Source organism: Rana temporaria, chromosome 13 (assembly GCF_905171775.1).
Source record: "Rana temporaria chromosome 13, aRanTem1.1, whole genome shotgun sequence".
Classification (NCBI taxonomy): Eukaryota; Metazoa; Chordata; class Amphibia; order Anura; family Ranidae; genus Rana; species Rana temporaria.
In genome coordinates, this window is record NC_053501.1 from 44,683,422 (window position 1) to 44,696,664 (window position 13,243).

The 13,243-nt window shown below is 38.8% G+C and overlaps 1 protein-coding gene across 4 annotated transcripts in view; it reads left to right on the forward strand.

The window, feature by feature from the left end:
- MIPOL1 (mirror-image polydactyly 1) overlaps positions 1-13,243 on the forward strand; it is a 495,484-nt gene that overhangs the window by 391,748 nt on the left and 90,493 nt on the right. For all 4 annotated transcript variants that reach the window (XM_040333088.1, XM_040333091.1, XM_040333090.1 and 1 more), the window contains one exon: positions 11,021-11,115. In XM_040333088.1, coding sequence (XP_040189022.1) covers positions 11,021-11,115 — 95 coding nt within the window. The remainder of the gene's footprint in view (positions 1-11,020; positions 11,116-13,243) is intronic.

Consider the following 13,243-nt stretch of genomic DNA (forward strand, 5'->3'; position numbering starts at 1 on the left):
TATTTAAAAAAAAAAATTATCCTTTACAACCCCTATAACTACTATTCAACATATGGTGGGAGCTGTGGGACTTTATAGGTGCACTTGAAATCCAAATAACACAGATTTTATAAAAATATATATTTATTAAATCATATAGAAAAAGATAAAAGCATTTCATACAGTACATCCACATCCATTATGGATAAGGGACACGACTTTCACAGTTACATTGCTGTTTTCACGCGTTTATTTCAACTAACCACTAATTTGAGAAATGGCAAAGGATCTTGAACTCCACTGATTGAACTTCTAGTGGTAGCATCCTTAGATTGCTCATTTTGTCAAAAAACACAGGACTTTCCTTCATCAATGATGATTAAACAAAGTAGCAAAGCAGTGAAAAGAAAATGCTGCTGGGGGGACTAAGTTAAAGTATACCTGTTGCTTTGAGCAAAGCACAGGTTTGCCTTACAATGTAAATGCATTATCTTTTAACTCATAATTCCGATGGGACCTATCAGAGATAGGTCTGGACTGCATTTCCCCATTTCCCTCAACCCAGTTTAGCTCTATAATTGGGGCAGAGGCCCACATTGAACTCTCAAGCAACAACAGGAGAAGCTATGGATTTACACTCTTTGAGAAAAGGGAGTTTAATCAAAAATATTTTATTGGTCCTTTAAGGCACAACCCTGCTTTAAGACAAATCCAAGTAATTACTTTTGCTTCAGTAATGTTGCAATTTGCAAGAGGCTTATGAACACATGGTACCTTCTCCATTTTTGCAGGTAACTCAACCCTTTACACTTAACAGCAGTTGCATCATTCTAAGGTTCTGTCGTAGGTTATGCGAGTTTTATTATTTTATTGGCAGGTAACTTAACCAACAGGTGTCTGGGGACTAGGAGTATGGACAACGCAAGATATCCTACCCATAGACTGCACTATGAACTGTAAAGCAAAGAGGGGGGAGCACTTTCTTGGCTGACTGCCCAGATGGAGATCTTCATTTTGACATATGGAGAATGTTTGCTGTTTGGGCTTAACAGGATGTGATTTTCTTTCTTTCAAACAGTCTGCTAACTTGGCAGTGAAATGTGCAGGCAGCAAATGAACAAGTTTTCTACAGAATGTTACGGCTTAATTGTCAGGGTACAAAATTTCATAAGATTAATTTGCTTGTCTTCTTTGAGACAAATCTAGTTACAGGGTATGTTTTTTGGTTCCAGGAACCAAATATGTGCATTAATGAATGTGCATGATATAGTTCCCAAAATGTTTAATGCTATCAATACTGTCCTAGCCCAGTGGCCTGGGAGCCACATGCATCTCCAAAGTCCAGTGTTGCTCACAATTTTTAAATTTAAATAGGGTGTAGCAAACTGGGCTCAGCTTAGCTTCTTAAGCCCAGAGGCACCTTCAGTAATGGTTAGATTTGCCAGTGAGCTTAGAAATTGTTTGTCTCAAAATAAGTCTGACATGTTCAAAAACATTTCTAATCTAACGTTAATGTTATGGAGCTGCACCTTGCGGTGTCTACAAGTAACTATGTCAGTATACGGGGGATCACTATTATGATTAAGCCTTTCTTTCTAATTGCACCAATTAAATACCGTGGGCCAGATTCACATAGAAATGGATCAGTGCAGCGTATCAGAGATACGCTACGCCGCCGTAACTTTTCCGGCTTTGGTTCGAATCCTGAAAGATTGCGCACCGAAAGTTACGGCGGCGTAGTGTATTTCTGGCGGCGGAATTCAAATCGGCGATTAGGGGGCGTGATTCATTCAAATGAATTTAAATTTCGAAATTTCCCGCCATAACTTTGCGCGAAATGACATCGCAACGACGTCATTTTTTGAACTTAGACGTGACTTGCATCCATCCCTATTCACGGACGTCTTACGCAAAAAAGAAAAAAAATTAAATTTAGACGCGGGAGCGACGGCCATACTTAACATGGCAAGTCTATCTGTACGCCGCAAAATAGCAGCTTTAACTATACGCCGGAAAAAGCCGACTAGAGACAAAGTAAGAGAATGCGACGGCCGCGGGTACGTTCGCGGATCGTCGGAAAAAGCTAATTTGCATACCCGACGCGGAAAACGACGCAAACTCCACCCAGCGGATGCCAAAGTATTGCATCTACGATCCGAAGGCATACGAAGCCGTACGCCTGTCGGATCGAACCCAGATGCCGTCGTATCTTGGTTTCAGGGTTCAAACTAAAGATACGACGCGGGTAATTTGAAAGTACGCCGACGTATCAGTAGATACGCCGGCGTACTCTCTCTCTGGATCTGGCCCCAGGTTTTTAGCAGTGAGGCCTGAATGTACACTTACACAATACCGCATTAGCAACTTTATAAACATCCCATGCATATGAATCCATGCATTGTTAACAAGCCATATATTCTAATAAAATACAAGAATGTATTTGTGTAGGTGCTTAGGAAGTTACATTTTTTCTAATACCTTGCCATACTGGTAAAATAGGCTTAGGTGGAATGCATTTGTGCACTCTATCTATTCAAGATGTGTGTAAGGTTTATACATGTGTATTGCAACTATATTTATGTATTTTTTTTAGATTCTTTGATATATGTTTGTCACTTCTTGGTCACTATTTAAGATTATGCCTTGCTTTCTAATTGCACCAATCAAATACCCGGTTTATACGGCTGAGGCCTGAACGTTCACTTACACAATACCGCATTAGCAACTTTATAAACATCCCAAGCATATGAATCCATGCATTAATAATTTTTTTAACTATTTTTAAAAAAAGGTTTTGTTATTTTCGGAGAGATTTTTGAGTTGCGTATATCACCAGCAGTATTATGAATGACTGTGTAGAACTATGAAAAGTATACAGTATGTAAAGATAATGGCCCGGATTCACAGACATCGGCGCATATTTATGCGGGCGTAGCGTATCTAATATACGCTACGCCGACGCAGCGCACAGATGCAAGCACTGGATTCACAAAGCACTCGCCCCCAAATCTACGCTGGGTTTCCTCAGCGTAAGCCAGCGTAGGTGGAAGTGGGCGTGAGCCATGCTAATGAGGCGTGACCCCATGCTAATGATGGGCCGAGTGACAGACAAGTACTTAAAATGAACGGCGCATGCGCCGTCCTGTGGGCGCAACCCAGTGCGCATGCTCAGAATCACGTCAAAACTACTCCCTAAGATACGTAGAATCACTGCCTACGACGTGAATGTAACCTACGCCCAGCCCTATTCACGTACTACTACGTAAACGACGTAAAATACGACGGCTGTTCCCTGGTCCATACCTTTGCATGAGTTGCGCCTCATAGATGGGGAATAACTATACGCCGGACGTAAGCCTTACGCTAACCACGTATATTATGCACCGGCGCAACTACGTTCGTGAATCGACGTATCTCCCTCATTTTCATATTTGCAATGAGGCGGCCAGCGTAAATATGCGCCCACGATACGCCAGCGTAGGAAAGTTACATCGGTCGGATGAAGCCTATTTTCAGGCGTATCTAGTTCTGTGGGCACAGCGCACAGATACGGCGGCGCATAGTTACACTTACGCGGCGCATATCGAGATACGTCGGCGTAAGTGCTTTGTGAATCCGTGCCAATATTGTTATTTTTCGTTTTGGGTAAAGTGAGAAAATATCAAAACTTCTGTCAGGCTTGAAAAATTTCTCTTCCTTCCTACAGTATTCCTGGGATGGGACAAACTGAAAAAATTAAAAACATTTAAAAACATTATCTGACAGGGGTCTTAACTATTTACTCCTATAACTAGCGCTGTGTTTATATACACTGTAGGGAATTACAGATTAACTATAATGGTTTAAATTATACAGATTAACTATAATGATGTGTGTTAAAAATCCAAAAAATAATCTGACTGGGGTCTTGACCATTCACTCTATATGCAGCACTGCTTTTTTATACACTGTAATGAATCGCAAATGAACTATAACGGTTTTAGGTCTGTTTTTTTTTATTCAATTATTTTTTTGCATTAATATGTTATTAAACTGTTTTTTTAATTTCGCTATAATAATGCAATCTTCATTTTACAAATAAACTAGTAATGCTTAAAAAAAAGGAATACCAGAAACATGTTAGAGAAACATTTATTGGTCACTAACATGGAAGCACACGTGTTTTTTTCACTCAGATACTTCATACATGATGCTTTTTGTGAGTAGGGTTGCCACCTGTCACAAATTATGATAAAAACAAAATATGACACAGGGAGGAGAATATCCTTCCAGAACAGGTGGCAACCCTATTTATGAGGAAAAGCACCATTCATGAGAATTCCGCTTATCAGGTTATAACAAGCCAGTGACGTCAGCAAAGTATTTTTTATCACCTATCTATGGTCATACATCTCAAAGTACTAACTTCATTATTAGAGCTAGACTTAAATATAAGCTGTAAATGTTTCTTGTTTGCTGTCCAGCAACTCATTAAACCTAAAATACATTTCAGAATTTTATGTAGAAATAAATGAACAAATGTCATCATTATGAAGATACTGTAAGTTAATGAAGTCTTTTTGGACACAACTCAAACAATACTAAAGAAATAGTTTCCACATCATTTTGCCATGTTCTAAAGAGTTCTGCATAATAAAATAGTAGCTAAAATTACCTATGCAGGTTTTGGCTTCAGTTCTACAGACCAGTGTTTGTAGCTGCATATTGCGCCACCTGGCAAATTGAATTTTAAGTAAATTTTTGTTCTTGTTTTTAAAGGAAAGGCGTACAAGGGTAACAATTATAAACATTAAAATCTCTGTATTAGGAGGGGGCTTCAACAGCTGATAGTTATCGTTTCTATAATGTGTCACCCATTCAAGCCCATATAAAAATTATATATATGTATATATATACAGTATATATGTTATGGATAAAAACATTTGATCCAAATAAATAGTTTCAGGTAGTAGGCATATGATCTATTTTAACATTTCAGTATTTCAGATTATAGCAAAAATCATAAAATCAAAAGTGCTTGCTCTTTTTTGCTTTCAAGGCATCACCATAGGATATGTGGAAGGCCTCATTCTGAGGGAACAGTCATCTTGGACACTGTCAGCCATCACCCAATGGACTGTGCTTACCCCACAGTGACTCGGATGGATTCTGAATCTCCAGAGATCATCACTGAAACTGTCTTATTGCTTGGAGTATCTGGGTCTGATCTTAAGCCTCGTACACACGACCGAGGAACTCGACAGGCGAAACACATCGTTTTCCTCATCAAGTTCCTTGTTAGGCTGTCGAGGAACTCGACAAGGCAAGTTTCTCCATTCCCGTCGCGGAAAAAGAAGACATGCTCTCTTTTTGGCTCGATGGGATCCTCGACAGTTTCCTCGTCGAAAAATGTACACACGAATGGTTTCCTTGGCAAAAAAAAATCCCAGCAAGTTTCTTGATGGTTTTTGCCGAGAAACTCGGTCGTGTGTACGAGGCTTCAGACAAAGCCCTGACCAAGGTTCTTTCCCCTGGATTATCTTCGGTTTCTTTGCTCCTATGTTCAGACTCTACAAGGCAGCATGGGACAAGCAGACTCTTTTTTTAGATCATCCCATACACCTCACCAGCAGAACCAGGCTTGCCCTGGCATGGCGGGTCACAAATTCAAAATGGGAAATAGGGAAGTCCTTTCTCTCATTAGTTTGGAAGCTACTTACAGTGGATGTCAGCTTATCGAGTCCAATTCAAGGGATGTGGTTGTTTGTAGGATTCTTATCTCTTGATCGATATTCTGGATGTTAATTTGAATATTCCTTATATGCATGACTTCTCGACTGCAAGGTCATCCAAGTTTCAGTCAGACAATGCCAGTGGCATAGCCATCTAGGAAGGACAAGAAGTATTGGAACTCTAAGGATAGAAGATCTGATTCTGACTTGGGCACAACTTAACCCTGTCTGCCCTGCACATCCCAGTCATGGAAAATATTAGGAAAGATTTCTTACTTCAGCCTGATTGTTCAAGCCCTCTATTGCAGATGGGGGTACCGGCCGTTCTGGTAGACTTTCCATGGGCCCTCTAAGATCATCCAGATGTTCTGTCCTAGGGGTCAGTTCACCATTCTGCATCTCTGTTTTTCATACTTGGCTGTTAAAGCGCAAGTTCTGAGGGTCAGGTTCATATCTGATTTGATCATCTCTATACTCCTAAAAGCTAGGAAATTTACTTTTAATGAAGTCTACTATCGCACTTAAAAAGTTTATTTCCTTGCTTCAAGTCATGGAAATTCTATCAGAGGATGTTCTCTGTGGGATGAATCCTGTCTTTTCTGCAGTCTGGTCTGGAGCAGCATTTATCCTTGAGTATTATCAAGGATCAGATCCTTAACAGTACTTTTTCAGAGAGACCTCCCACTCCCTAGTAAAGGTCTTTGAACAGGGTGGTGTCCACATACTGCCTCCTAAATGCTGCTCAACGACACCATGATACTGCAACCTACTTCTGTCAGCCCTTCAAAGACCGCCCTTAGAACCTGTTAGGGGGATTCCTCTATTTTCGAAAGGATGTCTTTTTCTGCCATCATTATTTTTGCAAGGTAGTTGGCAACCTTCTGTAAAGACCCTTTCTTGTGCTACACAAGGACAAGGGCTTTTGGGGCTTTGGGCCTCTTTCCTGAGGTGGTTTCTTTCCTGTCACCCTATCAAAGGCATTATTCTACTGTCTCTGTGTTCTGTTCCCAAATATCCCAATAGGTTTTTCCATATATACTGTATGTGGTACTCGCTGTTTGAGTTTATCTCTCAAGTTTAGCTACAGTTACCTTTTGTCAGTGTAAGACTTTATTTTTTTCATTCCTGAATTCACTAGTAGGGAACAGCCTGGTTTTCGTTCTAATAACTAGCTAATCGACAGCTCATCTTTGCAGCTTTTTACCTCAAGGGCAAGTTTTCATTTTTTCCCAAGTTCCCAAGCACACTCCACTAGAACTGTTGGGTCTTTTTAACACTGGTGTTAAATTTTAATGCAGCTTTTAATGTGCATTAATGCACTTTTTGTTTATGTTCTCATGTTCATTGAGTTTTACCAGGTAGATTTTCAAGTCTCAGCTGATACCGGCTATGGTTTTAGAGATTGGACCCTGTTGATTTCTGTGGACCTTTTAACCTTGTTGTTGTGTTGCCCACCTCACAGTTGGACTGCTTTTGGCTGTCACAATGTTCCAGAATACTATTTTATGTAATGTGTGACTAAGACATTTTGATTTTTTGAGTCTTGCCTGTAAAATCCATTTCTTGGAGTACATTACAGGACACAGGTCCCTCCCCTCTGTTCTTATGCTCTCCTCCTATCATTACTTGCTACTGCACTGAGCCATACTGGGAGTGGGAGGGGTTATATTGGACTGTCCTTACAGCTTGCCATTGCCAAATTCTGAAGGTGGCAGTATAACCAAATGTTCCAGAATCCTATCCCATATCCATAGTGTACTCCAAGGAAAGGATTTTACAGGTAAGGGAAAATGCTATTTTTGTACACACCGTAAAATCATTGAGGGTTACAGTATCCTCCACTCATATGTGATTGTTTCCTTTTTGGGTTTCTTGCTAAAACTGATGAGGTGAGAGGGGTTATAGCCATTAGGGGATTGGAATTTAGTTATTTTTTATGTGTTTAGTTTCTTTTCTCCTGTAGGTGGAAGTAAAACCTTTGGTTGCTTATTACCAATAAAACCTGTGTCCTTTAATGGATTCAGAGAAAATATGTTTATCGACAGACACAGTGCTCCATTAATCTTGACTATAGGATTATATCAGTTGTCATTGTCGGGAAAGACGTACAAAGCACATACATGCATATGGGTGCCTTTTCTGGGTGATATTAAAATGAAATTCACATGAAATAATGCAGTTGACCCCCCCCCCCAATTTTATCAAACGTAACAGGGCTATAAATGGACAAATACCTTGAATATTTAAATGCAAATTGAGATGCAGAAAGAGTAAATTATGCAATTATGAAAAGTACACTTCTACTGACCCTGCAGGGTGGTCTGTGAATGCTGCATACACAGTGGATTACAGGGAATTTGACTAATAACATTTCTGACTTTTGCACCACTTCATGCACTGAAAAAAGTTAGTGGTTCACTGATTGGTTTTCCTTTTGCCTGGAATTGTTTTTGTCAGTGTCGGGTTATGTTAAAGTTATGGATAAATTGATTTTTTTTTTTTGTACAATTTCAAAAACGAACATTACTTTTTGTGTATTTTCATCTTTTTTCTAATGTAAATTGTGTTTTTACTGAAAGGGTTTATTCATGACGAACCATGTCACACAGCAATGCACACTTTTTGTGCATTGAGTCACATTTCGTCGCACTGTGTTAGACAGCCCATTCAAAATATATAGACTACAACTCATGTATTTCAGTGCACAAATGCAAACTTCGTTTTTTTCACAATATACCTCACAGGGTACCATGCATTGTGAACATTGTGCGTTGGTTGCATTGCAGCTCATGTGCATTGGGGTGCCATTCATAAAACACTTTTTTTACAGAACGTTTGGGCCCATTCAAACAACCCATAGTTCAGTAAAGCACATTGCATGCATGTGCCCACAGTTTCTGCAGAAAAAAAAATAATTATGAAAAATACTTGATTAAATGATCAAAGATTTTTACAAGTGGCTTTTTATTTCTTCTCTGTCTAAATGCATTGGAATATTTAGGTTATTTTCAAAGATGGTGTGCTTTGAACTTTGAAACGCCTTTATTAAACTAAAATTAGAATTCATATAGTGGAATTTGAGTTACTTTTGATTCCTATTGACAATGCAGAGATAATTGAGAAGTCATGGATAAAACACAGGATATAGGCATGCATTTACCTGTAAATGATGCATCACCTCTGGCATCTGTCCTCTGCTACGTGGCCAGCTTTGTATTTAAATCTCTGTTTCTATTTGAAACATACACAGTTTAATTTACATTATCAGACTATTGAGGATTCAATTGATTGTTGAGATACTCAAACCTATTTACTTAGGGAAAAGCAGTTGTAAAGTGCAAACCATGTGGTGAAATTGCAGCTGTCTTATAAAAACGGGCTCTTTGAAAGTAAAGCTGGCAGCGGTAAAGAGTGACATACTGTATATTCAGACCACACATCAAATGTGGTTTTATGAGGGGCTGATAGAAGAGCTGCATTTTTGTGCTTTATGGAACCCAAAGTGTTATGGAACTTAATTAAAAATAACACAATCAATAAGAAATAGTCCAAATACAGAAAATCTATTCCATAATCTCGTGCACATTATATAATCTATATTTTTTGGTTACCTTTGTAATCACAGTACATGCTTATTGCCAAATTATTCACACAAAAATGTTGTTTATGTATTTTGGATGATATGGTCTTAATGAACAATTAGACGTGGAACACCCTTTGTTTAGTACAAAATCTTTGACAGGTTTAATAGTTGGGTTACCTGTACGTAGCTCCCAATGTTGCTAAAGTGTTGTTCCTCTTTTGGAAGAAAATTCCTCTGTCCCCCTTCCATCCCTACTCCTGCCCCTTTTTGGTCTAATGCAGTGGTCACTAAACTTTTCAGTACAAGGGCCCCATCATACATTTTACAAAAAAAAACACTTTTTATAATTGATTGAATCAAATTTAAAAGAAAACTTTAAACTTTTTTTTTGCAGCATGACATGATTTAGAGCAATATCACGAACATCAGCAATTTCAGTGAAATGAAGCAAAGAAATTACAAATAAGCCTGAGCCCATCAGAGTCCCCCTGCCCTTACATTGGGGTACCATCAGAGCCCACTTACATAAAAAAAATGTTATTTGTTTCTAACATCGCACTTTCAAGTGAAAAAGGCAATCAGACAGTAAAGTTTCAAAAATAAAGTATGAAATCATTTTATTAGGGGAACTTCTTCTTAAGTTCCACAATTTTCATATTTAGAGGACATAGGTATCACAATATAAATTCAATGAAAGCAACTATTCTTTGGTAAATTTATTTAAAGTTATCCTGTCATAAGATACATATTAGGATTGACATTGCTGATCTGCTTCTTAAAATGCTAGTCTTCTGGCTGTCATGTTGACACCCTGGCTTAAATACATTCTGAGCCATAAACCTGCAACAGGCATGCAGATCAGAAACATCTGAAAATGTGCTTATTTGTTCCACATCAATTAACTTTGGTTTATCTTGTTGTACATCTGTTTTTTCAACTTGATAATGTAACTTTGACTCAGAGTACTAAAGCAAGACTTGCACAAATGTTCAGTGAGGCCCAGAGTAAAAGAACAAGAAAAAAAAGACTGAGGGTTGGCATGACGTGCATTAAAGGGGCTTGTGATAGGAGGGGTTTTTACCAATTGTTAGAAAATAAAGTGGCCAGGCTTACATCATTGGTGCTAAGGTCAGGGATGGGTGGAGCTGCAGGGGGCAGTCTGGCTGTTGGTTTGGCAGGTCTTCAATCGGAGGTCGCCTGTGTTGGGAAAAACGTCCAGCCCCCCCCCCCAACCCTACATTTGGTTCTTTTGAGCGAGGGGGTTTGTGGTTTCACATTTATTTTCGTCAAGCAGCCAGCGGGACACAAGGTCCTTTTAAGGTTAGTATGGGCACAAATACACATGGTAGGCACCCATCTGAGGTATGGCTCTCTATTGTTACGATTGGTACCTGTGATTTGTTGTCTCCGATGGGGTTGCTGCTGGAGGCCAGTTTAAGTGGTACACAGGTACTTGTCTTATCTTGATGCCCAACAGGACCTTGTGGCTCCAAATTTTTTTGCAGTGTGATGTTAATTGATCTGTTAATTTATATATTTTGTTTATAAAAGTTTGCTATGGCCATTTAACTCCAGACTGGTGTAATGTGGTCATTTGTAGGTATTACGTTGGGTGATTGTCTGAGCTTTTCCAGAGGCAAGCCATATTTAGTACCCTAGTCATGTATCTTTCAAAAGCATGATGGGCCAAATATGTTGGATTGTTAAACCCATTAAACTAATATGCCTTCTTGTTACTTTTTGCCAGGTTCCACTGTCCTTTCTCCAGCATGATGAGAACAAGGTTGTAGAAGACTATAAACGTCTGGAAGAAGAGCTTCAGAACCTGCGTGTATACTACAGGTATGGTGTGTCATGAAAGGAAATACTATATAAATTGTAGAGAAAAGGCAGTATTTGCTAAAATTCTATGCACTAGCACAATTCCTTATGAAGCAGAACTTTGCTCTATGATCTATACAGTATCTCTAGATAAATTTCCAATCCAAGACCCATCCTAATTTGTTTGTCCAGAAGAGGCAGGAGCTTGTCAAACGTGGTTATTGCATTAAAGAAAGTGCAACTGTATGAACACCAGCTGTTATAAATGTGTCCTTTGAATCATTAATACCTAAAGTATTTTAAAATGAGAAAAAATATTATTGTAATTGATTAGTCTAAGCAGACTGATTGACTTGTATTGGGAGAAAGAAACCATAAAGCACAATTTCTATCTTCTATTACTGAGCAGACAATACAGTATGTACTCTATATGTAACCATAAAAATGACACAAGCTTCTATATTTAAAAAGCAGAGGAGGTACGGTAATTATCATATATATTAAATCAATGTTTGATTATATTGAGGCACGTAAAGTTATGCGCTTGGGTGCCAAAAATACACATACAAAATACACATTAGGAGGGCCTCACCTGAGAGAATCAGTGATGGAAAAGGATCTGGTGGTGCTTGTAGATCACAAACTTAGAAATAAAATGTTTACCACACAGCTTTCAAAATGCACTGCAGTTGTGATCGGCTTCGAGTGTCAATATTAAATTAATGACTCTCATGCATTAAAGCTTTCATGCATTAAAAAGAGAATACAATTTAAGATAAATCAAAAATTCTACCCTGTAACAAAACACTGGTTCAGCCTCATCTTGAATATGCAGTTCAGTTAAGGTCACCAATCCTCTGGAAAGGTATTGTTGAATTAGAACCAGTTCAGCAAAGGGCAACAAAATTAATAAAGAAGATGGTGGACCTGAGCTAGAATGATCGTTTACATAGATGACAATTATTCACTATAGAGAAGAGGCGCCCAAAAGGGGATATGATTACAGTGTACAAATATATTAAAGTGGACTCCAGTAATTGAAATAAACTGTTTACTCTAAAGTCCTGAAGAGATAGACACACACCCACAATTGAAGATTGGAAGAAAGGATGTTTACCCTTAGATTGCAGAAAGGGTTCTTTACTATTAAAGCAGTAAAAATGTGGAACTCCCTCCTGCAGGAAGTGGTAGTAGCTGAGAGTGTCCACAACTTCAAATATCTTCTATTCTTAGGAAGCAGAATACATGGGGCTTAATGTAACTATATATTAGGCGAGTCATGTCTGCATACACAGGCTCCATTCACATTCTGCCCGCAATTCCAAATCACAGCAAAACACGGGACACTTGTTAATAGAACTCCAATAGCGGTGTGATTTTTCCACAATAATTTGTGGCAAATCGCAACAAGTGACTCTGTCGCCCCAAAAGAAGCTCCTGCTTCTTTTTGAATCACAAGCTTCGTGTCTTACGATCTTGCCGATCTTGCAGCATGATTTATCGAGCGTCAATTGTGGCAAAATCACTGCGATTGGACTGCCATTAAGAAGTAATGGCATCGCAAATGCATCCTGCGCTTTGCCACAATTTGCAATCGCGGGCAGTATTGCAGCCATTCTAATTGCCTAGGGGTGTATGGAGCCTTAAAGTGTATCTAAAATTACTAACATTGCAAGGGCCGAAAGTAGAAATTGATGGGAAATCCAAAATGACTCATTTGTCACTTGAACGGAGAGTGCAAGAAATATCTCCCCAAAGGACAGAAAAATCACAGAGGTTTTAAACTTTCCTCATTTTTTCCAAAACTGAAAAAAGTTTTCATGTTTCGTGGAAATGCAGAATATATTTTTTTTATTGCTTGCCTATCTCTAACTGTGATTATGGAGTGGCGAGGGATTAGAACTCCTATCTTTTTTTTATTATAGCTGCCTGTGTCCCAGTTCAACCTCTCTATATGTCCTGATTACCATTGTCCTTGAAAGTGAAAGTAAAAGAAAATTCTAATTTTGGGTTGACCCCAGAACAGTGAGAGTTTAGTAAATTGGTATAGAGATGACACGGGACTCTCAAAGATCCATTTTGAGAAGCTCCAGCAGGTGGTTTGTGAGCAGAGAATGTGTCTTAAGTTTTCTTTGGGATCTGGTAGTTC